The sequence below is a fragment of the Haliotis rubra genome, unplaced genomic scaffold, assembly GCF_003918875.1.
Source record: "Haliotis rubra isolate DU_JTF1 unplaced genomic scaffold, ASM391887v1 Scf20, whole genome shotgun sequence".
In the NCBI taxonomy this organism is placed as follows: domain Eukaryota; kingdom Metazoa; phylum Mollusca; class Gastropoda; order Lepetellida; family Haliotidae; genus Haliotis; species Haliotis rubra.
The window spans coordinates 2,613,920-2,641,894 of record NW_025766003.1 but is presented as its reverse complement, the minus strand read 5'-3'; the positions used below and the strand labels follow the sequence as shown (position 1 = coordinate 2,641,894).

At 40.9% G+C, this 27,975-nt stretch overlaps 2 protein-coding genes across 2 annotated transcripts; both read left to right on the top strand.

Annotated features, from left to right (window-relative positions):
* The first annotated feature begins 1,374 nt into the window (after positions 1–1,374).
* LOC124275599 lies at positions 1,375–5,816 on the top strand. The gene is made up of 3 exons (XM_046711193.1): positions 1,375–1,715; positions 2,717–3,599; positions 3,990–5,816. The coding sequence occupies exons 1-3, from the start codon at positions 1,695–1,697 to the stop codon at positions 5,411–5,413; spliced, it is 2,328 nt and encodes a 775-aa protein (XP_046567149.1). The 5' UTR covers positions 1,375–1,694; the 3' UTR covers positions 5,414–5,816.
* Positions 5,817–18,832: 13,016 nt separating this feature from the next.
* On the top strand, positions 18,833–27,709 carry LOC124275600 (dehydrogenase/reductase SDR family member 7-like). The gene is made up of 9 exons (XM_046711194.1): positions 18,833–18,966; positions 19,625–19,793; positions 20,404–20,543; positions 21,234–21,343; positions 23,069–23,261; positions 23,852–23,898; positions 24,252–24,371; positions 25,835–26,001; positions 27,187–27,709. The coding sequence occupies exons 2-9, from the start codon at positions 19,660–19,662 to the stop codon at positions 27,251–27,253; spliced, it is 978 nt and encodes a 325-aa protein (XP_046567150.1). The 5' UTR covers positions 18,833–18,966; positions 19,625–19,659; the 3' UTR covers positions 27,254–27,709.
* Positions 27,710–27,975: the final 266 nt, after the last annotated feature.

Genomic DNA, 27,975 nt, shown 5'->3' with positions numbered 1-27,975 from the left:
AAATAACGCGATGAAAAAAACCGCGCGAAATCGGAGTTCAAACGTTTCACTAATTTTCCCCAGACTTTTCGGGGGAAAACTGGTTTCAACAGCTGGGCTGCGCTCATAGCACGTGCGCAATGAAATAGGTTCGCGCAGCGTGGAAGCGGGTTGTCCGGTGAATACTCGGTGAAGGCTTTGGTGTGAGCTATTTTTCTAATGTTTTGTTGATATCTCACAGGCGCGAGCTTTTTATATGTTATGACAGTAAATTAACAGTTTATATAATTTCATTTGTCTATTTCACCACACGTTCTTCTTACCGAGTCACTTTCTCAGTTCGATACTTAAAAGCAATGTCATTATTTAGCGTTGACAGAATTTCTAACTGTGATATAGATGTGTCGTTGTTACAGACAAAACTCAATGTCTTGTTTTATTGACACCTGTGTGTCTGCCTGCCTGTCTGCTAATGACAATATTCAATACACAGCTGCTATCACTGACCACATGCAATTTGAACTTAACACCAATCAGGCTATACACCATAAACAAAATGCATTGATTTATGGCCCGAGTTCGGTCTCTGTCACATTATGTAATTACACAGACAGGCAGGTGTGATACTTGAACACATGACATGTTATGATGTCTGTTGATTGCAAAATCTTATACACAAAAAAATGAGCATGTATTTACAAAATCCAACATCTCTATATATACACACACAATGAGCCGTGAGGGCATCTGCAAATGAACCAGCCGTTACACTTGAGTGCACACCCACCCGCTCTGACTGGGTTCGGTATCCCGGCTGCTTCGTTTCTTGGGAAGTAAACCCAAGTACACAATATTGCACTTTTGATTTGCGATTGTACGCTTATAATTTTGTTTATATGTTTTTTCATAACCAGCAATGTATATTATATGAATAAGTGATAATTGTGTTTTAATTATGTTTCATTTTTTTGGTTGCATGTGACCTTTAAGATAACAATCGGCCACTTTCAAAAACCTCTGCATGGTTCGTAATATTTCGCATTAAATCAATTTTATGTAATGCCATCGTGTAATGTTTCGCATCCATGTTTCGCCGTTTCGCATCCATGGCACAGTAACAAAAGCAACAATTAAATATTTTTCCATTGGGATCCTGGACAGATATCGATTGTTCTGGTTAGTGCTTGTTGGGCGAGTAGAACGGAGCGACAAAGTTAATGTAGCAGTTGTGTAGACATGTCACATTAGAACAGTGGTATTGAATATTTTATAAATGGCTATTGTCAACTAGGATAGTTTGACCTATGATGATTGGATTAGCTGACGTAGTACACGTAAATGTAATGCTGACGGTTTTGGATACCTGGCAACCAGGCTTACAGAAGCAGACCATCCATTATGAAACTGCTATTTTAATTCAACGGGTTTCTTCAACATCCTTTGAAAAGTTAAAACAAAATACTCGTGTGTTACGTCAGCTAAACCAGACATTATTATGTCCCTGTAATTTGTTCTGTATGTTTAAGTGAGTTATTACAGTGTCATTAGCACGACGTCCGCCGCTCTGTGTGACTTGTTTGGCCATCAATATGACATGAGACAAAGTCTATACTGATACAAAAGCACTGTCTCCACACGAGTTCTGCATAAGCAGCAGAGTGTACCGTTTTGTTATTCCAACACAAGGGACAGCAACAGGAAGGAGGGACGCTAAGATGGCGCGCAAAGAACACACAGTAAGTGAAATGACAGCGTTTAGAACTCTTTCCGAAGTTCCCTGATATTGCAGTGTTTATCAATCACAATTGTAACGTTAATCCATGTTCATTGTGTAATTAGTATTCGGGATTGGTGAATAAATATGGAATTATACAACTTCATTGCTTACACCCTAATGCATTTAGCGACGTTTCCAGGATAATGGTTTACTTATCTACACCGGATACATGCAGTAAAAGAAGACGTTTTCATCCATAAAGTGCAGTTGTATGTTTAATTATTAATTAATGATTAGTTGAACATATTTTGGAATTTATCGGAATTCTTTAAAGTAACTAAAACTTATTCAAGCAACGAAATATGTATCAGATGTAGTGGTTGACAACTGGAATGTACGAAGACAATATAATGACGAGGCACACGAGATCGGATTGAATCTTTCATGTTGATACGGTGTATGTGTGTATTAAATATGCAACCGTGGGGGCAAATACATAGGAGAGACATCACGCCCCACAGTAACCAGAATGAAAGAGCACCTCTGCTGAAACAAATCTTATATGAAAACTGTCTTATCGGAACATCTCATCAAAAATCATGAACACCATATTTCCTGGCAACAAACCAAGCCACTTCATACCAACATCAATCATTGGAAAAAGAGGAAACTCCAAAAGCATCTAAATCCGAAACAAATAGCCAGTCAGTAACAGAGACTAAGGCAATTACCTTCCCAGTGTTTACTTCTGTAATCATATCATCCACCACTGTGCAGCCTGTTCATTCTCATCATTATACTTAAATTACCTTATCCTATATATTGTTATTTTGTGCATTATCCCACCTCTGCATTTACCACCCGCTGAAGGAGCAAACATAAGCTCCAATTTACAAGAAGTTGTTGTCTATAAATGTTCTGAATGTTATGGAGTCATTATTTACAGTAATTAATGTTTGGGTCTTGATCAGACAATCAAGTGATTTCGATGGAAATAAATATCTCCACACTTGTTTACAGGTTTCTTCTCTGCCAAGTATGGCTGTCAACCTCCTCATCTTTCTTACGTGGACAGTAACAGCGTTCATTTGTCACAAATCTGCTGCCTTGTATCTCCGCCAAGCACATGACCATGTACATGGCGTTCTTGCGGTCTCGATCACTCAGGTGATTCTATGCATCAGTGTGTTTAAGATTCGACGTAAAACAGCATCTGAAGACAGAAATCACACACTACCAATCGTACTATATCACGTGACAGCAACATTTTTAACCAATAACAGCCTTTCACTCATTCCAGCATCATCGACTATCGCCGTCAGAATGCTAGAGCCAATTACAAGCGCCGTTATTCAATGTGTGATACAAGAATACCGCCCAGAAATGACTGTGATGATAAGCTTAGCCTTTGTTGGTCTCGGTGGTGTAATGTTCATTTGGGATCCCCTTCAAGATGGCGCGCTGTTTGGAGGGGTGCTAGTCGCACTAATGTCAAATCTTGCACTAGGACTCAGAAACATATTCCTGAAGAACGGTTTTACGCGGGGCAGCTCAATAGTACCGAGGAATCCAAAACGTACAGCATCAGTACTTATTGTCACCGTGGTATGCATTGGTATCTCAATGCTTGTTTGCCAAAAGGATGTTTTGCTGAGAACAGTTCTCTTAACGACAACTGCCATCTTCCACTCCCTGTATACCTATTGCTCGGTGACCATGGTGCTAAAGAGAGTCTCAGTAGTCTCCCACGCCGTCATCAACATCTTCAAACGTGTTACCGTCGTTCTGTTGCTGTGTGTTGCTGGGCAAAGATATGTGACGACATTCAACCTGATTGGTCTAACAACAGCATCCCTGGGCTCAGCAGTGTATTCCTTCAGAGGAAGGGTTCAAGACGTCACAGGTAGATTAGGAACCACATGCTAACATTTGATTCACATATTTAGAATGCGATAGGCATTTACAAGTTGGAAGTACATGTACACTTGATCTTACGATGGAAACAATGTTCATGTAACGCCGTTTGGTAGATTTCTCGTGACTTCCCCTGTTAAAGAATGTACTTCTGATGATGGGGCAACAGATCCCCAAGGCAAAACATCTTTAGATTCTATGTCGGATATTTTGTTTCTGTACATGCACCCTATGTATTTTTCACTGCGTACAAATATTTATGAAAGGGCGCAGCACGATGAAAAGATAAGAGCAAACCAACTGATGGTGAAGATGAAATCTCGAGTTCCAGTAATCTACATAGGCACCATTTGCTCATATCCTGTTCGTTTATTTGCAGGGAAGAACATAAACTTCGTGTGTCAACAAAACTTTACGTATCTGGTGACAGCCTTTACATGTCTTTTGCTGATTTTCCAAGTTCGAACCCCTTTGTCCCGAGCAACAATGGAGGAGGGGTCAATAAACAATCCTCGTGTCTACCCCAACATAAGTCCACATGTGCAGAATCAACCCAGCGTGTTTGAATTCTTTAATGAATCTCCTGTAACTCTAGTACAGAACATCCAGCCGGGAGCAAGAGAGAAACTACAAAGAACTGTATTTAAGCAAAGAGTTTCAAACGTACTTCACATTGGTAACGCTAGTGACAAAAGACGCATATTGTATGGTCCGTCTTGGAACACAGCTCTACTGGATAAGCAATGGAACAACAATATTTACAGACAGGTGTCATCAATGTCAACATTCGAAAACGTTATCAGTAAAAGTCGGGATATTCAAACAGATATATTCCGTCGTCTCATTGGGCGTTATGATTACGTTGTGTTGACCGATCTGGCAGTTCATGAGAATAAAGGAGATGCATCAATCAGTGCTGGGGAGCTGCTTCTGGTGAAGGACCTCGGTAAAGAAGTCATCTTTTACTGCAGCACATATGCTTGTAGTGATGCAAACCTGATGGCTGGAAGAGAGAAGGCTCTTCTATACGGCGTCCAGAATGTTGCTGTTTTGTGCCACGGGGGAGGAAACATGATTGCATATAGAGACTCTGATATCCTGAGGGGTAAAGTGTTTGAAATATTCCGTGGTTTTGAAATATTTGTGATGCCACAGAGTATATGGATTAATCCGAGACATCTTGATAAAACTCACTTACACGACACTGAGAAGGTGTATGCAAGACACCCTCGCGTGACACTCCTTTTAAGAGACGTTTATTCGTTGAGGCTTGCTACGAAGCATTTCCCACAAACACGATGCCTCCTTGTTCCGGATTCTGCTTTTCAGATTGGATCAGTGCCTAGATACCTTCAGCCCTCCTATGACATTCTGTGGATGGCACGTAATGACATAGAGTCTGCTCATTACAAAATTCCGAAATTCCCATCAAACGTGTCAGTCACAGCAAGGGATTGGAGAAAGTGGTTGACAGCGAAAGGGACAACGTCCACTGAAAATATGTTCCTTGTTGCTGTAAATGGATTTACGTTCCTCCAACGCGGACGGGTAGTTGTCACTGACCGTCTACACGGACACATCATGTCCACTCTGCTGCACGTACCGCACGTGTTGTTGGACACTGTTGATGGCAAGGTGGCTAAGTACCACAACACGTGGACACGTGGTCTTGAAGGGAAGACTGTGTTAACAGCAACTTCAGGGACTGATGCAATGCACAAAGCCATGTTCCTACTGAAAAAGTTTGCAAATGTTTTGCCATCGATTGATCCAATCATGAAAGTAAAGGAAACAATCGTTTAGATACAATATGTATGAAAGTAAAGGAAACAATCGTTCAGATAAAATATGTATGAAAGTAAAGGAAACAATCGTTTAGATACAATATGTATGAAAGTAAAGGAAACAATCGTTTAGATACAATATGTATAAAAATAAAGGAAACAATCGTTTAGATACAATATGTATGAAAGTAAAGGAAACAATCGTTCAGATAAAATATATATGAAATTAAAGGAAACGATCGTTTAGATAAAATATGTATGCAAGTAAAGAAAACAATCGTCCAGATAAACTATGTATGAAAGTAAAGGAAACAATCGTCCAGATAAACTATGTATGAAAGTAAAGGAAACAATTGTCTTGATAAAGTATGTATGAAAGTAAAGGAAACAATTGTCTTGATAAAGTATGGATATTATCAAAAGGCTTTATTTCACTCATTTACTCAGCGTTAAAAAATAATGATACCATATATAATGGCCGTCGTTGTATAGCTTGAATATTGCAAAGTGTAACATTAATAAGCGTTTTAGGATATATTTTCCTCACATCATTTGTTTGGGGATACACATCTTAGCACATGTACTTCAGTAATAAGTGAGTGAGTTGTATTTGACGCCGCTTACGGTAATGCCGATACATCGTGGTGTGTAACCTATACAGGAACGCCGGGACTGATGGGGGGCTGCAAGGTCAACCACTTTTGTAAACCAACGAGCACAGGTAAAGTGCAGGTAAACAGCATATCCCCAGCATATCCCCAACGGGATTTGAACACATTGTCATAGATTTCTGGGCGATGTGGGGTAGCCTAGTGGTTAAAAGGTCCGAAGACCCTGGTTCGATTCCCTAAATAGATGCAGCCCATTGCTCGAATATTGGTAAAATCGGCGTAAATCTAAACTCACTCACTCACTCACTCACTCACTCACTCACTCACTCACTCACTCACTCACTCACTCACTCACTCACTCACTCACTCACTCACTCACTCACTCACTCACTCACTCACTCACTCACTCACTCACTCACTCACTCACTCTTGCAAATGACTGTATCTTGCAAATGACAGAGCATTAGACGACCAGCCAACCAACGCCAGGTGTAAGCATCAGAACAAAGAAGCCCACAGAGTTAATCACAGCTCCATTATTTATTTACAACACTATTTCAGTGGAGAGACATAGAGTCATAGCAACACAACGTGGAAGTGGCAAGGTCCTTACAAATAGGAATAGGCAGAACATGTTTGTATCTCTTTTACACGTAAACCCCTCCCACGATATACAGATACAGAACTACTTACTCCTAGGCCAAATGTAGAGATAACATCATTATCAGGTAACATGATACACCAGGCCTTATCACCCATACTGCATATCCTGATCATGTTGAACATCAGTGCTTGTCACCGTCCATTAAACCATGTGGTTAATACTCATGCAGTTGGTCTATGGACATGTGGACACTGTTTCAACAGCAAGGTGAACCTTGTGTGTTTTAGTAACCTGATACATTCTGTGTCTAGTTCCACATTGACAAGAATCTCTGGAGGGTGGGAGTTGTCATACCAATTACTGGATAACGCCTTTACTGCTGCCGAGAGATCCTAAAAGATAGGGACTTTTCTAACATTTGGCCTAGGACTATACTGGCAAACAAGAATATGTTGGACCGGCGCAGAGAACGCGTTAACGAGAAGTATGCGGTGCAAGGCAATGAGCAAACCCATTTGGTTTGTGAATGGTGGGGCAGATGTAGGCTATACACGTGCAATACATGACGATTAAATTGACACCTTGCTCATAAGACTCTCACGTGGTCGGTGTAGCACTACACTTGATCGCGGACAACCTGGGCCTCTTCGCTCACAACGGCATGCGCCAGTGAGCGGCACTCATACATGCTCATACGGGTCAATTGTCAGGACGGTGCTCAATTTGTGCTTGTTTGCCAGTAATATACAGATATAGAACATATATTACTAGTATTAGGATCCAATTGCCCCAAAGGGAGAGTATCTACAAAAGATCTTTTATGGTGTCGTATGTGAATCTACTATAAAGAAATTCCAGATGCATTATCCTCATATGGCAAATATCATAATCTTGAGCGTAAAAGACGCTAGAAAAATAACATTTGTTAATAAAATAATTAATTTTTAGACTATTTGGACCTCATATCTACAGCAGTATGCCATCATAAATATTCAAATATTGAAGGTTTCAAAACTGTTGAGGCAGCAGTTCCTGAAAGAAGTAATAACATTTTTAACAGTTTTGACCAACATCCGTACAATCAAGATACCAAGGAGACGTTGAAAATCGTTTAATCATTGACAACCTTTGAAGGGAAACACTGACTATGCCCTTGAATTCAGAGCTAAAATGAAGTTCTTATCCCATCTTTATAGGCCATATGGTTGCAGAAGCTTGCAGAATATTTTCTTAATATTTTAGTCTAATTTTGAATCAATGAATGTGTCAAGTTTCAGTTTCCTTCGGTCAAGAGGTTTCCATGGCAAAGTGTCCGTGAATTAAGGACTCGCCGGTCATTACCGCCATTTTACCTCAATGTGAGCAGAACGTTCAAAGAGTGAGCGATTGAATTGGGCTTTACTCCGCTTTTAGCAATATTCCAGCAATATCACGGCGCGGGACACAGATATGGGCTTCACGCATTGTACCCATGTGGGCATTCGTAACTACTCATGTCATTCCGGCAAGCCGGATGGCGTCTCGTACCCCTCTCGTGGCCATGTTTACGACTAGGCCCTAATAAGCGCAAGCGGGCACAGAGATGAAAATAGTCTTGTACTAGTACCAAGGAAAGATAACTCTGAATTTCCAAACATGGCTACATCAAGAATATCCTATAGCTATATCCCGTGGACAAAAGAACTATACAGTCATTCCCTTTGTAAGTATGCTTTATTGTTGAAAGTAGCTGATCCTTAAGCTCAAGTTTATGTTTAAATTGTACTTTGCATAGTTAGCGAAGTTTCAAAGTTCAACGTTGCCGCCATTTTCATGCTTCGGAATGCGTTTACTACGCTCGATTTGATTGGTTTGCCACAATTCTTGGCAATAATGGCGTACGATGGCAGGCCTGCCAAAGAAACCTTTCCCACTGTGCAGAAAAACGCAGAAAAGCCCACATTAATCGTGGAAATAGCAACATAAACATAATACTGAAACAGTAAAAACGGCAACTTTAAATCGCTAACACTGCATCATAAAACGGGGAGCCCGCAACTTCGATTTTGCGCATGTGCACATGCAAGAGGAAGTCTCGACCGCATGTTGACATTTTCCAGCTTGGACAAAAGTTACATTCCTTTTAAAGTACTTCTGTTGTGTTATTTGGCATTTATCATCATGATATTTGTGTGCACACTTGTTTAGTTTACTTTCCCTTCGTATGGAACGATTGACAGCAATTATTTCGACATATTTAATATTTTTTCCACGCCAGGCTATTCACGGTTGCTCGGAAATTGGAAAGAAGCCCGGATCGTAATGCGCATGGTTCGTTGATATATTAATGTTGCAGTTTCATAGTTTTTCGTTGCCGTTTTTACTGTTTCAGTAGCGAGGTAATGTGTTTATGTTGCTATTTCCACGATTAATGTGGGCTTTTCTGCGTTTTTCTGCACAATGGGAAAGTTTTCTGTTGTATGCCTGGATGGGTTAAGAGTCTTCTTGTAGGTCACGGAAAGAGGCGAGTAGTTAAGGATGCGTTGTTTGGAATCGAACCCGCGACTTCGGCGTGACGAGCGAACGCTTTAACAACTAGGTTACCTCGCCGCCCCAACATTCACAGAAGAAATCTTTTGTTGTCATCTTTTCCCCTATTCTCCGATGTGTACATGCTCTCAGTAACATTCTGCTGCACTTTCATTACCACAGATGTCCTTATCTGAATGTGATATTCTATTATCTCGAAACGAAATCAAATTAAGGCAGACATATTGCCTGAGCATCAACGAATGCCCGTGTGATGTGCAAGCTTCTTGGCTGACAATGAGAAGAATCAATTACCAGCGTGATCGGTGAAGTCCACACTGGACTGTGCGTCGGTCGATATGAACCAGCTTCACGTGTTAAATAATGTACATGTTTGTGTGTTCATTAGAGCAGAGGGAATCATGGTCAGAGATGGCATCACGTACGGCGGTATGGCGGGGCTCGTCCGTATACATGGAAGAATGACTTCTGAATGTTGGTGGTATAAGGGCGAGGTTAATGAGTGGGAGCGTAATGGTTGAGTAGGTATGTGATGGGTCGATATATGTGGGTGAAACAGGTGAATGGGTGAGATATAGCGAGCGGGTGTAATTGACAGTTAGGACTGTAGCTGATGAATTGGGGAGAAGTGGATGAGGAGGGCTGTAGCTGGCGTGTACTGGCGTAGTAGGTGAGGAGCTAGGGCTGTAGTGGTGAGTAGGGATGTAGCGGTTGGATTAGTCTGTCTCACAGTCCCTGAACCACATTATTTTCCCTACAGCCTAGCCTTCCCTGTAGTGCTAATGCCCTAAACGAAGCAAGTCTAGATTTCCCCAGGTTCTGAATCTCTGGTCTCTCTAGGGCTCCTTTTCAATTTAAATGGGCTTGTTTGTTACTATCAAAGTTATATATATTCAGAGACTAAGCCTTAGTCTACGGTTGGATATACGGGTAGTGGATGAGGAGGACTGAAGTGGTTGATTAGGTGAAGTGGATGAGGAGGGCTGAAGTGAGTGAGTAGGGGCGTAGCGGATGAGGAGGGCTGAAGTGGGTGAGTAGAGGCGTAGCGGATGAGGGGGGGCTGAAGTGGTTTGAGTAAGGGTGAAGTGGATGAGGAGGGCTGCGTTGGGTGATTAGGGTGTAGTATATAAGTGGGCGCGTAGCGGATGAGGAGGGCTGAAGTGGGTGAGCAGGGGCGTAGTGGATGAGTGAGTGAGTAAGTTTAGATTTACGCCGCACTCAGCAATATTCCAGCTATATGGCGGCGGTCTGTAAATAATCGAGTCTGGACGAGACAATCCAGTGATCAACAGCATGAGCATCGATCTGCTCAACTGGGAACCGATGACATGGTCAACCAAGCCAGCGAGCCTGACCACCCGATCCCGTTAGTCGCCTCTTACGACAAGCATAATCGCCTGTAATAGCATTATACTGGAGGGCTTACAGTACAAAATAATCAATCTTGTATGGATATACAATATACAGTGTACAGAACACTGGAATAAAAAACATCACAACTTGAACTAAATTAAGATTGTGATTGAAAAATATATAATGACACACGCAGATTTTAATGGCCTACCACCCTAGCAATATTCAATCAACATATTTTACAAGTTTCCTTCACACGGGAATGTGCAATAATATAATGGCTTACCAGGCCAGCTGAATACAACCTACAGCTTTACATATATATGTGATATAGGAAGACGCAATATTCTAATAGCTTGCCAGCCCCAAAACATACCAAAAAATACAGTATTATAATGGCTTGCCAGTCCATAGCTTTCAGATATACATTTCATACAGAAATGTGCAATATTCTAATGGCTTGCAGCCAAACAATACAGTGTTATAATGGCTTGCAAGCCAAAACCTTCATAGAGAACAGATGCAATATTATAATGACTTTCCAGGCCAATGAACAAACATGAAGCATACAGCTTACTTATATTTGTTCATCTTCACCCCCACGATCCACCAGACCAAATTGATAACCTGAAACAGTCACACATAGACCATTTTACACGATATATGATACACATAATAGAACCTTAAAGATGCACGGTCTTGTTTGCACAAGCGAGAGAGCGAATTTAAATTCACCGGTTTAACCTCACTTCCCCCACATTTGAATGTTTTGATAAGAGATTAGGAGGTCACTGGACTGTGGATGTGGGACTATGGTCTGTTCTAATTAGTGAACGCTTCTCACTATCAGTAAAAGGGAGCTAAGGCCAATTGGTGAAATCCTTTCACTTATAAATTGTGAACTGTTGGTCTTGATGTAATAATTAATTTAAAATAACCAACCTTATATATACCTTTAATCAACGCCACCTGGCGGAATCGCCAGTCACGTGACAGTAGATACATACCGCTAGGAGAAGGCAATTTCCCACTTATTCATACTTCAAACGTTGTAAATTTCATTTCTCCTAATCCCCTCGTTCCACATCACAACACAACACAGTTTACTGGAATACGCTTGTGACTGGTGAGATATGCAAAGAAAGTCATAGGCCAAGAGAAAGTGAAACTTTCATCCTCTGCTCCAAACTATCTTTAATATACCCGTCTTTAGCTTTTTCGCTTCTCCATCGTCCTTGACGTTTAAGCATTCGATCTGGTAATCTGTTATTTGCAGACGCCGTTGCTCCACCGCTACGCAAGCTATGCAAACCAAATAGTTTTATGTTATCAACATCAGACCGTAAAGCATCAATGAATATCTCTCTTAAACTTGTATATGATATAGGAACATTTCCTTTCCTGAGGATATATCCAGAAGCACATTTTGTCACACCTCTTAATATGTACTGATCCGAATCAGAATCAATAGCAGCCATATCAAGATAACGTTGTAAACAAGCTACTGGACCTGTTGTCTACTGATACTGCCAATATGCCTGCGAATTTAGTGCTATCCAAGTTGGACTACTGTAGTAGTCTTTCATGTAACATCACCAAAGAACAGATGTCCAGGCTTCAGCGCATTCAGAATTCTGCCGCAAGGATAGTTACACGATCACAGAAATCTGTGCACATCACGCCCATACCGATGTAACTGCACTGGCTACCTGTTGATGCACATGTTCAGTATAAAGTGCTTGCACTGGCCTATCAGTGTTACCACCAGTCAGCACCTTCCTACCTGTCAGAACTTACACAAGTCTACCACCCATCTAGAGTCCTCCGATCTGCCCGACAACATCTCTTCTCTGTTCCAACCCCACGTCTGAGACGATTTGGTCAGAGATCATTTACTTACAATGCCACCACTCTCTGGAATAAACTCCCAGGTCATCTTAAAGGGATCCTTACTCTCCACATGTTCAAAGACAGTCTCAAAACATTTCTCTTCACTCAGTTCGGTAGACTCTAATCATTTCTAGTCGCAATCTCTTAACCTGGTGATGTCTGAATCTCTCATGTAGCGCTATGAGCATACACTTTGTGTCTGTATTTGGCGCATTATAAATGTACTTGTTATTATTATTATGTGTGCGACCTATAAGGGTGAGTGAGTTTGACGCATGCATGAATGTACTTATGTGTGCAGGAATTGTGATGATTGTGTTTGTGCAATATACATTTTTATTTTTCCTTAGATGTTTTACTGTGATATGTGTCTCATAAGACAAATGGCCGGATGCTATGTAAACGTTTTAATCGTGTCATTATGTACCGCATATTAGCATGTGACACAATAATAAAAAAAAAAAAATTTCTTCCTGTCACGAACCATGCACCATCTCTGTAAATGTCAGTCTTTGATTTTTCAATGAAAACAAGCATATGAGATTGACAAAATAAAACAACAGAACGTGATATATACAATAACTCAGCTGATTGCAAAAATCCTGCATATGCCAATAAACACATAGAAAGTAATCTAAGCTCAGGTTAAATCCAGCTCCTTGTATTTTATCATCATACAAGTGTTCAAGAATAGCTACCGCGATAGGTTCTTTCTTAACTACAGCTTTAGCCAGCTTTCTCTTAGCTGCTTCCATGACATTCTTGACTAAACCATACTCAGTGGGGCTCACAAACCTTACACTTGAATGCGCATGACGCAAGCTGTAAAAAGCTGTCAACACAGGTGAAAGAGTTTCACTTTGTTGAATTACTGATACAAGATATAATGCACAATGCAACGGCGATACAGGTAAATCACAAGAAATCTCATTACATATCGCCCACCTTTTCCAGGCAGCAAACCCGTACTGATACTTTCTGTTTGTAAGCTCTAGCTTGATATAACACCCATGGGATATCATCAGCCAATGCTCTAACACTTTCTCGTCCCTGTACACATGATGGAAAACCTCTGTAAACACATATAACATAAATTAACGAAAATCAATCAACAGAGCAAGCATATTAAAATCTAAATCCTTCTGGCCGAACAAACCCTCTTGTATCCTATAGGCTGTGTACGCTTCCTTAACTGTGGGAAGATACATCCAATCTTTGATCTGTGGAATGAACACTTTTTTAGCACATATCAACGGCCAGAAACACGCAGAATGCCACTCGGGAACCACTAAAGTACCAGCTGCACGACATTCCCTCAAATGCTTGATAACTCTAGGAATCAAACCTATAGGCGGGACGATCCAGCTCATAGTTCCTTTCCAGTTGACAGTGAAACAATCTACCGCTTGACTCCCAGGATTGCTGAAATTAGAATTGAAACACTCCAACTTCGTATTGTAGTAAGAAGCAAATCTATCCACATGATGGGGTCCCCAGGTGGCATCTACTTAATGGAAAACCTCCTGAGAAACACCCCAGTCATCACTATCAGGCAACCGACTAAAAAAATCAGCTTTTTGGTTAGCACAACGGGGAATCCACTGAACCTCTAACTCAACGCTATACTTCAGGCACAAATCGAAAATCCTCAGAGCAATGGACTGTAGATGTTCCTTCATGCTCCCCTTTGTTATAATGTCAACAACGTTCTGATTATCAGTGAGCCACTTCACGTGTTGATGACTTAACTTTGAAATCAAACTTTCAAACACCAGTTGCAAAGCTTTGAGCTCTCTCCAAGTTGAACTGAGCCTAGCCTCTTCACTTGACCACTGACCACAACTAGGTACACAATCTCCGTTAACACTATAGCCTGCAAATCCAACATCACTCGCATCTGAATAAACAACCTGGGCCCGGTTGTTCAATAACTCGGTTATCTTAACCGCCGGTTAACTCTTGTCTAACGGCCGGTTAAATCCTTAACCGGCCGTTAGGTAACCGAACGTTAAATATGCGTTGTTCAAAACATGGTTAGTCATGCCGTTAGCTAACGTCGCCGTCAAAGTTTAATAGTGTGGTTAACGTCACTGGTTAGCTTTCATATATCCCACAATTCCGTTTTCTGTTTACTTACGGATTACCAAAATGGAATCGCGAAATGTCGCCTGCACCCCAAGGAAAAAGAGAAGTCGAAATTTCTCTGCTGACGATGAGAATGTAATCCAGTCAATGGTTGAGACCAACTCTATAGTTTATCATAGGCATGCGAATGTCGTAGCGCTACGAACGCTTGTATTGGAACACAAGGTTCCAGACGTTTGCATATATATTTCAAAGACATATGATCCCAGCTCTGTGTGGGACTTACTTCAATTCCGACAACAGAAAAGACATTTTAATGAGAAACTATAGCACAGCTATAGATAAAATATGATGAATCCATGAAAATACATGTAATATTAATAGTAGAAGCATGTTTTCAGTGGATAGAATATTTACAAATATTACACACAGGAGTTACGCTTAGACGGCTACAGTCTTAATGAATCTTTGAATTCCCACAAGACCTATCGCTCACTTTTCACTCCTTAAATTGTCATGACTGTATGGCCAAGTCATTAAGATGCTATCAATATCATTTATTAATTATTTGCCAAGTCTGTCAAAAATTGTAATGTATGAACACACATTGCCAAATCTTTTAACATCAAACAATATAGATGTTGTGACAATAATACCATTAGCTTTTATCTGAAATATGCATTCAATGCCAATAGAAACTTAATATGTTACTAGCACCACGTGCAAGTAATCAAACTGTAATTGTACTATAGGCCCCAGGGCCAACACTGCTGAATTTAATCGATCTATTATTCGACCTTACTGTTGACAGGAATCTCATGAATAAAACTGTGCAATATCGTCATTATCTGAACGCCTTCACAGACGCATATTCCGGAAAGATGTCTTGAAAAACATGAAGCTGCGTCTAATTTATAGATGAACATAATTTCCTCGATACTCATTAATCAGATGAACCTTCATTTAGTTCAATTTTAGTTCAATTCACACAGTGACACAAGTGACTATAGAAAATGCATAGATAGTTCTTTTCAATTTCTTCAAGGACGGAAAACATGTATTATATTTCATAAGTGTATTATAGAACGCTGCAACGATTCGGCAGAGAAATACTATTGTGCCATTGTATTCCTTATATAAAATACATCAGTGTATAACATTAGCATTCAGATATTGTTATAAAATAAGTTTAAAATTCCAAACATTATCGTGTAAAATGACAAGAGATAGTGTTGTGTTCGCTGTGACAAAAGGGTTTCGATATTCAAATATAAAATTTAATCAAAGTGACTACGAAGTAGGCCTGCATATCACTCACAACTCACAACGTTTCGCGAAGGCCGGTATTGAGACGCCAATTACATCACATATATTTCATATTCAGCGGCGACAAATGCATCACTGAATTCTAAGGCTGGGACGGGTACTACGGTACTCGAATCCGGGTCGGGTACAGCTGGAATCGAGTCCTATTTCTAGGAATCGGGTACCCGGAAAGCTCTGTAATGGAGGCAGACAAGCTCTGTAATGAGCCTCAATGAAAAGGGCAGACAATAGCTATGTCTAGAATAGAGTTTTTCGTCTTTTGACGTAACAAACACTTAAAGTGAAGCCCTACTATCATTCAACAACCACACAGTGAGTGAGTGAGTGATTTGTGTTTAATTTCATAGGTTAGTATTATATCTACCTAAATATTTTACGCCGCACTCAAAAATATTCCAGCTATATGGCGGCGCTCTGTAAATAATCGAGTCTGGACCAGACAATCCAGTGATCAACAATATGAGCATCGATGTGCGCAACTGGGATACGATGACATGTGTCAACCAAGTTAGCGAGTCTGACCACCCGATCCCGTTAGTCGCCTCTTACGACAAGCATGGGTTACTGAAGATAAATATTCTAACCCGGAAATTCACGGGTTTTTACATCATTGGTATTGTCCGATTAATGGAGCATAGTTTTAATGACTGTAATTTATCTGTGCATGTGCAGTGAGTAGTTAAGTTACAGTAGCAGCAGGAACGAAACGTTCGTTGTTATAACGAGGAGTGTAAGTAATGGTGTTACTCTCTATATTGGTTAAACAGACGTAAATTAAATAGCTTGAGGTCAGTTTTAATGTCTTATTACCACTTTTTCAAGTTTTCTATAATAGTCTCTGTCAAATCGTGATTGAATATTCAGAGGTTGACCCGAATGTATTTCTTACATTTCCGGGTACTCGATTCCGATTCGGGTAAGTACATGCGGGTACTCGATTCCATTTTTTCCTACTCGTCCCAGCCCTACTGAATTCCTCATACATTTTAGAATCTAATTACAACTGGTCTTTGTCACCAATACCAAGTGTCTAGATAAACTGAAACGAAAGATATTGGGGTGGAAACAAATGCTGTGCTCGAAAGACAACACCTGTTTGAAATGTAAACAAAGAAAATTTCAGACTTTATACTGTGTAGCATTTTCTCAAATTTTCAGACACCCATTTGCATGGAAAGAGCATAGTAGCAAGAAATAGGAAATTAAAAATAGATGCAATACAGGAATGTGATGTGTTTATACGAAACTGTCAAGTTTCTGTGCAGCGTGACGCCATGACTGACGCAAAATCACGCAGAACGACAACGGTAATAATCGGCATTTCTGGCCGCTTCTTCTCTTTCTTAAAATGAAAACGATAAAAACATGTAACAATACACAGATAGTCAGAATCATTCTGATTACTTACATCTCATATTTATGTACAAACGATCCCTGAATCAAGGGAAGGGTCCTCGCAAAACCCATGTCAGCCGCCATTTTTAAGAAATCTCAACGGTAGTGATGTCATACGTCAACATTGTTGTACATATTTGGCAATTTCTCTGAGGTGAAGGTCGGTAGAATAAGAGTATACACAATCACCATATCCCGCCGATTACACTTTCAGTATCATAATGTAATCATTCGGATATTTTTTCATGAAACTAATTTAATTATCTACATTTAGTCTTGTTCAATATCATATCATACGTGGGTATAGGGTGTACGTGTTTGATTCTTTGAAAGTGTTTGTTTGAATAATATTTACAGAAGAAATTCACACATTTAGTGTAGTAAAACATATATAAACCTTTACACAAGTGTTAAAAGATGAAACGTAGGCATCATGTTCTTGTACAACATGTATTTTAGTTCCTATGAAGTGCATAGTTACAGTTTCGTATGTAACTCTTCGTCAGAATAATTTCCAGTATCGAAGTCCAGTCCACGATACACCCTATCCTTTCTTTGCTGAACTGGCCTCATGAAAGCAGTGTTAGCCATGAACGCCATTTGCGAGTTAACCACACTGTTAAAAAGTTAGCGGCGGTCCTTAGGTGTGTTTTACATTTACGTCACGTTAACAACCTGTTTAAAGTTAACAGAGTTTTGAACAACAAGATAACCCTCTGTTATTAGTTAACGGTCGGTTAAATGTACTTAACGGCTGGTTAAAAGATAACCGAGTTTTGAACAACCGGGCCTATAAATTAAGTGTTGTGTTGCATCAGTCAAGTATGACTGCCGTTTGTTTTTAAATTGTGGAAAACATTGGTGATCCAAACGTAATATTTCTACTGTCACTATAGACCACTGTTTTGTAACAGAAGAAGTGATAACTCACGTGTAAATTGCTTATTGAGAATTCTAAGAGAATTCAATAGCAAACACACAGAATCACCAGCGAGATCATTAGCAACATAATATCTCAGTTTCCCAGCCCCCCTTCACTAGAATCCGCAATTTTCATGTGCTTATTTCTTTTCTGGACACTTTCTATTGCTGACATCAGAACCGTTTCAACCTCTTCGCAACGTGCATTAAATAGCTGGAAAGTATGTGCTAATATCGTGCATGTGAACAGCTGCGTTTTGGTGTAAGGTTCTGTTAAGAATTCGCCAAGTTTCATCATTTATTGAACTCATGACAATAATCTGTTCAACTTTACGAATTTGTTTTACAATACATTAGTTCACGTGTAAACAGTACCCTTAAACTGTATAGAATATTTTGCAAAATCTACTTCAGATGAGCTGACTGAAGTAAGTGGCTACATTTACACTAGTGAGTCTACACTTTTGATGGGGAGTATATTAAGGTAAGGGCTTAATGCCGTTATAACACGTAATTGTACTGTACGATTGTCCTTAGAAGAGAAGACAACAAGAAAACACACAGCTGACAATATGGAGGCTTGTGAATTAAATGTTCTCACAAGAATTAATATTTGATCCCTGTTTGATTGTCTAAAAGCGCTAAGCTTGCTTCGCGAACAAAACGTGAAACCAGTTTACAAAAAATCACCAGCGATTAGCTCCCTTTTGTTTTCAAAGGGAGGTAATCAAAGTCACATGTCTATACATTTGGAATGTGTGTGCGTCTTTGCTGTGTGTGCGGTGATTTCTCAGTTTTCAACACGAATCGGCGAGGAGGTTGTAGAAGTATAACTATCCAGGAAAGCAGACGTAACTCGTAGGTGTATATTCGTCCAGGTCATATAGTGTACGCGTTTTACAAGGGAAGCAGGAAGCTTTCATTGTAAACCGACAAATATTGATTGAAGCACCGCTAAAATATTCTTCATATAACGATTGATGATTTTGACGATTGGGGTTTGCTTTGTTGTTGTTAAACGCCGCGCTCAGCAATATTCCAGCTATATGGTGGCTGCATGTAAATTATAGAGTCTGGACCAGACAATCCAGTGATCAACAGCATGAGCATTGTACGTAATACGCAATTTGGATACGGTGACATGTGTCAACCAAGTCAGCGAGTCTGACCACCCGATCCCGATCAGCATGTGTTACTGAAGATCTTCACGGGTCTTGGTGATTGAGGGAACACCGCTTCTGTGATCGTAGTGACGGATAAATATATGTTATTATCTTCAACAGATAGCATTTGAATGAATCCTGATCGAATTTGTGAGAATTGATCTTTGAAACATACAACAAAATTAGATATAAATATTCATGACGAACTAAAACTGTAAAATTACCATCACTGATATAAAATCAGAATGATTAATATTATACTACTTAATTTCACATCGAAAGCGCGCTTATCGTATATCGCCGTGTACAGACCTTGTTTCAGAAGTAACCTTTCACCTTTTCTTCTGATGAAGATTAACCCTTCTTATCTGATAAACAACTGACCGGGATGTTTCTGGAGTTGCTGGTGTCCGCAGTTGTCACTGTCGTCGTCGTTCAGGTCCTCCGACTCTTCTTCGCCGACTGTGACCTCACGCTGCAATGGGCAGAAATGTTTGGACGGTCCCCGGGTGAGGCATGCAAGTATTCAGTTAATGATACAACAGAGTGAGTGAGTGAGTGAGTGAGTGAATGAGTGAGTGAGTGGTCTCCGTGACCTCCAGGATAGAGGGCGGAAGCTTGGTTCTCGATCCCTTGGGGGACCATACCAAAGACGTTTACTTCTTCTTGTCCTGCCTGACAGGCCAGTTCAGAGTCAGCTTACTGTATCTGAGTCGGGTCTATGTAATAAACAGCGGCGTGGACTCTAAGACACTAGCTAAAGTCCAGATTTGTACGAGCAGCTACAAACGTCTGTGCAGGTTGCCATGTAAGTGAAATATTCACATCACCTAATACTATAAAACCATATTTAGATTAAATATTTTGAATATTTTAAAAAACCACTTGATCAGAAAAATAGGATTTCTCAATACACTTTATAAGGGAACAGTAACAATAGTCAGTCGGAGTCTTCCGCTCCCGTCATATATCCGTCAGTTTCCATAATTCCCAGTGTAAAACACTTTGTTTCAAATTATTCAGAAACCGAATAAGCAGGGTGTCACGTAATTGAAAGGGGGACAAACAGAAAGCTCAAATATATCAGACTGAGTGCAATATAATATTTTTCCTGTGCCCAGAGCGCCTGAAGGGGGAAGGTCGTGTGGGTGACGGGCGCCTCCAGCGGTATAGGTGAAGGACTCGCGTACAGGCTCGCAGCGGCCGGATGTCGTCTGATCCTGTCAGCTAGGCGGGAAGACGAACTCAACAGGGTCAAGAAGACCTGTCTAGGTAACAGTGACGTGTAACGTCAAAACTGTCGCTTTATATCGATTGAGGGAATGAATACAGTTTCACGCCACGTTTTGTTTTAAACGTGTACCCATGAATGAAAACGAACCCGGGTCTACGGCGTGACGAGCGAACGTTTTAACCACTAGGCTACCCCTATCGCCCCTGTATACGAAGGGCAGACGGGAACTAAGTAGATAAGTTGTCCGATCTTCACGCCTAAGGGTCGGGTTTGATTCACCAAATGGGTACAATGTATGATGACATTTTTGGTGCACCTGGCAAAAAAGATAAACAACAGCGTAACTCGAACCTTACTCGCGTTGTGATATCGTTTGAAACAGACAGAGTTGAATATCTACACACAATTCTGAGCTGCAGCTTCATTTTTATCAGTCAGCAAACGAAGACACTCTCAAATCCGTTTATATGTGACGGCGAGGGACACCAGATATAAGCTTCACACATAATAGTTAACAAATGTGCTATCTGAATGAATATTATCTTTAAAACGTGTAATAAGAAAATGTCAGTCTACACAATTTCTTTCCGTATACCTGGTCATCCTCACAAATCAACTGTGTTCTATATATTGTTATATCGGGGGTCTATCTGCGCTGCAATGAGTTATTAACCAAAGGTAAAATGTCTTGTCGTATGTTTCCTCAGTTACTCTGTACCGTGTTTCAGCTCGGTATGGTGGTGTCCAAAGCGAGGACATTCTGGTTGTTCCCGTCGACCTGGTCCAAAGAGACACTCACCAGCAGGCGGTGGATACTGTCATCCAGCACTTCAAACAGGTCAGTGTCAAACGTCCTCTCATTTCTATGATGTTCTGAGGCGGTGGATTAGGATCTTCACCAGGCAACCCTCATGGTGGATCAGGATCTTCCCCAATCACAAGGGTTAACTGACTATAACAGCCCAGTTTCCACCCACGCCAACCTGGGTTGGAATAATGGAGAGATTTTGCTGCCCCCCTGTCCAAATCGGTGAAACTCACAGGAACCTCTGCGCGACGTTCTGACTAAATGTTTCACGTCGGTTGCCTAGACCATGTTCAACCAGCCTTCATGTCATTACCTTATTTGTTCAACAAGAAAACAATTACCCAATTACAATATATACCAATAAAAAGGTATTTCTTATTTTGTTTAGTTTGCTTAAACTGGAACACTATGAACGCGAATGTTCTGATTTTCAAAATATTGAACGAAATGTCCACAATAGTTGCTCAGGGGATTTAGTTACGAGATCATCAAAGAAACAATGTCGTCACACAGGTTCGAATTTTAGTTCATGTGTTTGGAAATGCACACCAAAAAAATCATCTCTTCTTGTTCCCAGTTAACGCTGATTGTGATATCTGTCTGTTTATTTCTTGCTTTTTTCAATTACTGTCCGTAGCTTTCAAGAAAATCAAACATTCAGGATGACAAAATATTTTCAAGCTATAATTGCGCTCCATCAAGCCAACACAGTCATGTCTGTACTTAGTCAGGTTGATGCTGTATATTATAATAATAGCTAAAATACATGGAATTATAGCTAAAATACATGGAATTATCATGAAACGGCCCTCCCATTATCAGAAATTTGCGGGCCGCTGCAAATGATATCGGACCGCTCAACCTTAACGACGGGCCACTATCAGTTCTGTTGTCAAGTGACGTCATAGTGGGTGCGTGGGCTTACGGTTCATTCGACATTAATTGGCTTTCGACTGGCAGATATTCTGGGTCAAACAAGTCAAAGCAACCCGAATTCCCGCTTTAAATAGCGGTAATATTGGCTTTCTTGTTGGTGCTAACCTTAACAATCGCACTATTAAGGCTGTTGAAGGACCAAAACCGAACACTGACATAGTTTGACATGTTGCAGGCTATGGTCTTGTCAAAGGCCAAGGTCGAATATCGTCACTTTCTGTTGTGACGTCACTTGAATTGTTCGATGACGTAATTGCATTCGGGCAGTCGACCCCGTCAGAAGTTGATTTGGGTAAACTTACAGTCAAATTCCTTCATTGTTGCCTTTTTCCTTTCAACACAAATTCCATCTATTTTAGCAATAATAACGGTAATGCTATTTTTGAGGGCATTATCATTTGCAGAAGCCCTCTGTCTTTTTCATGGAAGACCTCGGGCTTCTGCAAACGATAATGCCCTCTAAAATAGCATTACCCTTATATTACTACCCGACCAGCCCTTCAAACATCTGGAGTTTCTGAATTAAACATCCCCTCTCTACGCCGTTGTAGATTGATTGATTGAGTGAGTGAGTTTAGGTTTACGCCGCACTCAGCAATATTCAATGTATATGGCCGCGGTCTGTAAATACTCGAGTCTAGACCAGACAATCTAGTGATCAACAGCATGAGCATGAGCATCGATCTACGCAATTGATACTATGACATGTGTCAACCAAGTCAGGGAGCCTGACCACCCGATCCCGTTAGTTGCCTTTTACGACAAGCATGGGTTACTGAAGATCAATTCTAACCCGGATCTTCACGTGTGCCGTTCTAGATTGATTGCTTGGTGAACAATGCTGGGCGGTCCCAGCGAGCCCTCTGGATGAAGACCAGTCTGGAGGTGGATAAGGAGTGTTTGGAGCTCAACACCCTGGGGCCGCTGTCCCTCACCAAGCTTGTGCTGCCCCAAATGGTGCAGCGGAAACAGGGGCAGGTGGTTGTCGTTACCAGCATTGCTGGCAAGTTTGGTAAGTAGTTACAAAAATTGTGTTCTTGTTGGTTTAATCAGGAGTCAGCAGTCTATTTCAGTGAATGAGTGAGTTTAGTTTTACGTCTCTTTTAGTAACATTCCAGCAAAAGCACGGCGGGGGGCACAAAAAAATGGACTTCACACACTGTACCTATGTGCGGGATCGAACCCGGATCATCGACGTGACGAGCGAACGCTTTAACCACTAGGCTACCTCATCGCCCACCATCTTAACAGTAAATCAATACCTTGTGTCAGGCGAACGGTTGACCAACATCCCACGACGTTGGATACGTTGATAAGCAGTCAACCTCATTACGTACACTCCAAGTATACGGTACTATATATCCCTGGAATCGCTACCGTTTATCAGGGAACTCTGTCATGCTTGGCCGAAAATAAGACATTCTGACATAGTGGTAAAGTGACAATTGTGGGCTTGTTAACTTATTGTGAAAACGGAAATTGAGACCTTGAAAATATCGCAGAACGTTAATTACATTATTTGGTAAAATCCCTCTCTCTCTCTCTCTCTGAGCTCAACTGACTCATTTTCGTTTCATGATTGTCTTGTTGTTTCGTGTTCAGGTGCTCCGGGGATCGGGTCGTATTGTGGATCCAAACACGCTCTGCATGTACGTATTTAGTTCGGCAATTGTTATGGATCCATGAACCTTGACTGTAAATGGGAAACGATGACTGTGCACTGCACGTTCCATGCTAGTGCCAGGATCTAAGATCGTTCCAAGCTGGTGACTAGTTCGTTGTTTGCCGGTTCGAACAGGATTTCCAATATGGCAACCACAGAAGCAATATTTAATGCTTATTCGTCTTTCTTAGCATTTAGTCATATTGCAATCTAAAAATATTGGGCTGCACTCATCACATATATTTTGATTTTCACACTGTCGACATCATTTCCTCAGAAACAAGAAGATTAGCTGAAGTTTATCTCCAAACTATAGTTTGTTTTGTCTATTTGCACAAGGGTTGGTTCGAGAGTCTACGCATAGAGGGTTACGACGATAACATCAAGGTTACTATGGTCTGTCCGGGTCCGGTCTTCTCAGATGCTCTCAAGGTGGCCTTTACTGAGCAGCGTAGCGAGGTAGGTCCAGGGGAACGGCGTGGGCATGGTACTACATGTAAAAGCTACCACAAATCAGTTGAAGTTAAGCAACGTTGGGCACGGAGAGTCTTTGGATGGGTGACCGTGTGTGACAGCTTGAGTCCTGGCGTTTTCTAGGACTTCAGTCCTCTCCCACAACGGAGCACATGTGATACATGTGGTCTCACCTTAGGCAAGTGAGTTTTTTCAAAACTGCCTCTGTTCACTGTACTCTTGAGACTATAACCTTCTAGCACCTAACTGGCAGCTTAGGTTATCCGGTGTAATAATGATCAGATTGTGAGATTTGAGCCTGAAAAGGTGCATTATAAACATTCTCATTATTATTATTAATGTGGACATCTGTTTTCTTTTGTTTACTTGTTGCATGGCCCTTTGCATTCTCTTCCCACAGAGGTTCCTCGTCATATCTTCCTACGAACCTCTGTTCTAATACGACCCTTTCATGGTGCGAGTGTTCAGGTTTCGTGATTGGTTGCAATCAGATTAAGTTGTGCAATCACCGTCGTTGTTTCAAAAGTGATCATTCGCAAGGTCTCGGTATTTTTCGTATGCTTCGGTAAAACTAGAACCTCTTCCCCTGCGCGATGCGCAAACGTTTTTTCTAGACAGAACTCAATATCATCTCCATGGCCCCATTGACAACGGACGAGCTAGCCATTAAATGCCTTGTGCGTCACATCAACACAAGTGCCCAGCAGAGGAGGGATATTTGTGGCCCCACATTTGCTTGTATTAGTCTAGTTGGATCTAAGTCGATGTAACACGGTTCGTAGGAAGATACGACAAGTAACCTCTGTGGTAAGAGAATGTGATCCTACCTGTAACAGAGAAACAAGTGAGGATCGTTGTAACGCTATAGTCACTCTGTCCAAGTGTGTACGCTGAAATATGATGAACATGAGTCATTGATGCAATTTCTTAAGACGCTAAATATTATATAACCGACTGTTTCCCATACTTAGGTTGATAATGGGCGGTATCGGCATGGAATATTGTTGCAGACAGAATGCCATGTATGTAATTTTAATACGTTTTGGGAGACCAAGTTAGTTCTTCTGTGGACTTCTCTGAAACCGCAGAAGGACTGATATTTAAATATAATCGAGCATCCTAATCTACCTGAGATGCGCTGTGTGCTTGAAATAGAGCATGTGTTTTACAAAACACGATTGTTCAATCCGGGAAATGTCTTGGGTGATTGAAATACCCAGGAACTGTCATTTACCGATTCGAATGACACCAAGCTTAATTATATCTGTCTAAACACATTGGACTCCTGACAACTATCCGATATGTACATGTGCTAAGACAGAACGGAAGACTTGGAGTTTGTGACACAACCGATGAGATCGTGGTGAATGGACGTCGATTCTTTATGGAATAGAACGAACATATTACTCACCCGATATAAGGTTTGTACTTTATCTGTGTAATCACAGGGTCTTGGTGTGGAGATGAGATCTTCAGAAAACAGGATGGCAACAGACCGATGTGCCCATCTTATCGCTGTCGCCATGAGTAACAGTCTGGATGAAGTGTGGGTGTCTCGGAACCCAGAACTATCCTACTGCTACTTGTTCCAGTATTTCCCCGCCATTGCTAGAAAGTAAGTATTCCTTACTAGTGATAATTACTCAACGTGAGATGGAAACGTGAATTTATTGGTTAATACAGTTTGTACCTGTGGAGATCTGGGTTAGAATTGGTCTTCGGCAACACATGTTTGTGTTTGTGTTTGTGTTTATGCGACTAACGGGACGGGGTGGTCAGGCTCCCTGACTCGGTTGATGCATGTCATCTGTCCCAATTGCGATGCCCATGGTGTCACTCACTGGATTGTCTGGCCCAGACTCAATTGTTTTGAGATCGCCGTCATAGAGCTGGAATATTATTGAATGCGGCTTATTGAATTCCAATTCTTGCATGACATTGTGTGATACTCGATTCTGATTGGCTGAGAGCTCATCATCAAAACCATACTTAAAGGCAGTTTAAGGACCGCTAATTAAAGTGACCGATTGACCGTGTATGAATGCAATGGACTCGTTGACCCTTTTGTTCGTAAACAAACATGTCGGACATGGGCGATTTCTATCTCGGAAGCATCTTTGATATTTTTTAAGTGAAAAGCGAATGGAAGCAAGGGAAATAGTTAAGATTACTGGACACAATATCTGCCAGAGTCTGTCCTCATATGACACTGATTCGTCAGTAGCGCAAAAGCAGCAGTATTCCGCCATACCTCAAACCGGGTTTTGATCCGACATCGACAACACACATCTTAACCTGTCCGCTTCCGTCCCGGCCGTAATGTCCAGTCCGTAATGTCCAGTCCTTCCACTTCCACTGTCTGAGTTGTTTGATTCAGACTCGATTACTTATAGCTCATTTATAGCTTGTTTTGAATCACTATTTTACCCGTGAAGATCAGTGTTAGAATTCATCTTCAATAGCCCATGCTTACCGTAAGAGGCGACTAAAGGAATCGGGTGGTCAGGCTCGCTGGCTTGGTTGACACATGTCATCGGTTCCCAATTGCGTAGATCGATGCTCATGATGTTGATCACTGGATTGTCTGGTCCAGACTCGGTTATTTACTGTCCGCGGCCAAATAGCTGGAATATTGCTGTGTGCGGCGTAAAACTGAACTCAACCACTTTGAATCACTATTAACTAGCCGCGACACCAGGTGTAGAGAAAAGGTGAGTGTATCCTACCCTACCGGGTGCATGTTTCATGTTTTTCAAGAATTCAGTTGTAACTTTAACGTGTTTTACTTCCTGTTTAACAGAATTGCAGTGAGATTAGGCCAGACGAGGTACCGCAAGGTAAAGGCAGGGATCAACAGTCTTCATTGACGAGACCCGCCGGATAGAACACATTTCAGCTTGAACAAACTGTAACTTGGGGATGGTGTTCAAGGAGAATATACTCATAGAAACGAATAAGGGAACACATGAGAGTACAAGTGTTCCTTTATTTATTTTCAGAATTTCACCAACAGTGCAATACATACTTTGTGTAGAAACCTGGAAAAGAATAAAAGAACACTTGTACTTTCCATTATTCGTTGGTGTAATTCAGATCTTCACAGGTCAGCACATTATGTCAATACTTACAAGGCAGTTCTATGGTACATTTATACTTCATGGATTATATATTTTTGTATAATCATGATGATCATATATATTTCGATGGTTGAAATATATTTCATTTCGTGATATCTTCACATTTTATTGCTACACGAATTAATGTTTTGTCGGGTGTTTTATGTAATGTGTATTTCGCATGTGAATAAACTACTTTCGTCTCTTCATGGGAATTTGCATATTGTAGACAACACATGGCATTTACTTCTACGAATGACTCCCAGCAACGTTCAACGTCCCCCGAGTACTAAGGCAGCCTATTATATGCTGTCGGTATTCTAAGTCTCCGTTTCCCTATCTCCTGATCAGACTGTTTATTCCGACGTAAAATAATATAACGTTTTTCTGTATAATGATGCCCTGACGCTGTTGACATTCATGCCTAAATGTGATAAGATCATGTTCGTCCAATAGAACGGTCCAAAATCACC

What these genes read in the sequence shown, in the direction of transcription:
- LOC124275599 (XM_046711193.1), top strand. Translation starts at nt 1,695, where the DNA reads ATGGCGCGCAAAGAACACACA. An exon ending in TGGCGCGCAAAGAACACACA is followed by an intron (nt 1,716 to 2,716) that starts GTAAGTGAAATG and finishes ACTTGTTTACAG; the next exon opens with GTTTCTTCTCTGCCAAGTAT. An exon ending in AAGGGTTCAAGACGTCACAG is followed by an intron (nt 3,600 to 3,989) that starts GTAGATTAGGAA and finishes GTTTATTTGCAG; the next exon opens with GGAAGAACATAAACTTCGTG.
- LOC124275600 (XM_046711194.1), top strand. Translation starts at nt 19,660, where the DNA reads ATGTTTCTGGAGTTGCTGGTGTCCGCAGTTGTCACTGTCGTCGTCGTT. An exon ending in TCCCCGGGTGAGGCATGCAA is followed by an intron (nt 19,794 to 20,403) that starts GTATTCAGTTAA and finishes GAGCGCCTGAAG; the next exon opens with GGGGAAGGTCGTGTGGGTGA. An exon ending in GATCCAAACACGCTCTGCAT is followed by an intron (nt 23,899 to 24,251) that starts GTACGTATTTAG and finishes TATTTGCACAAG; the next exon opens with GGTTGGTTCGAGAGTCTACG.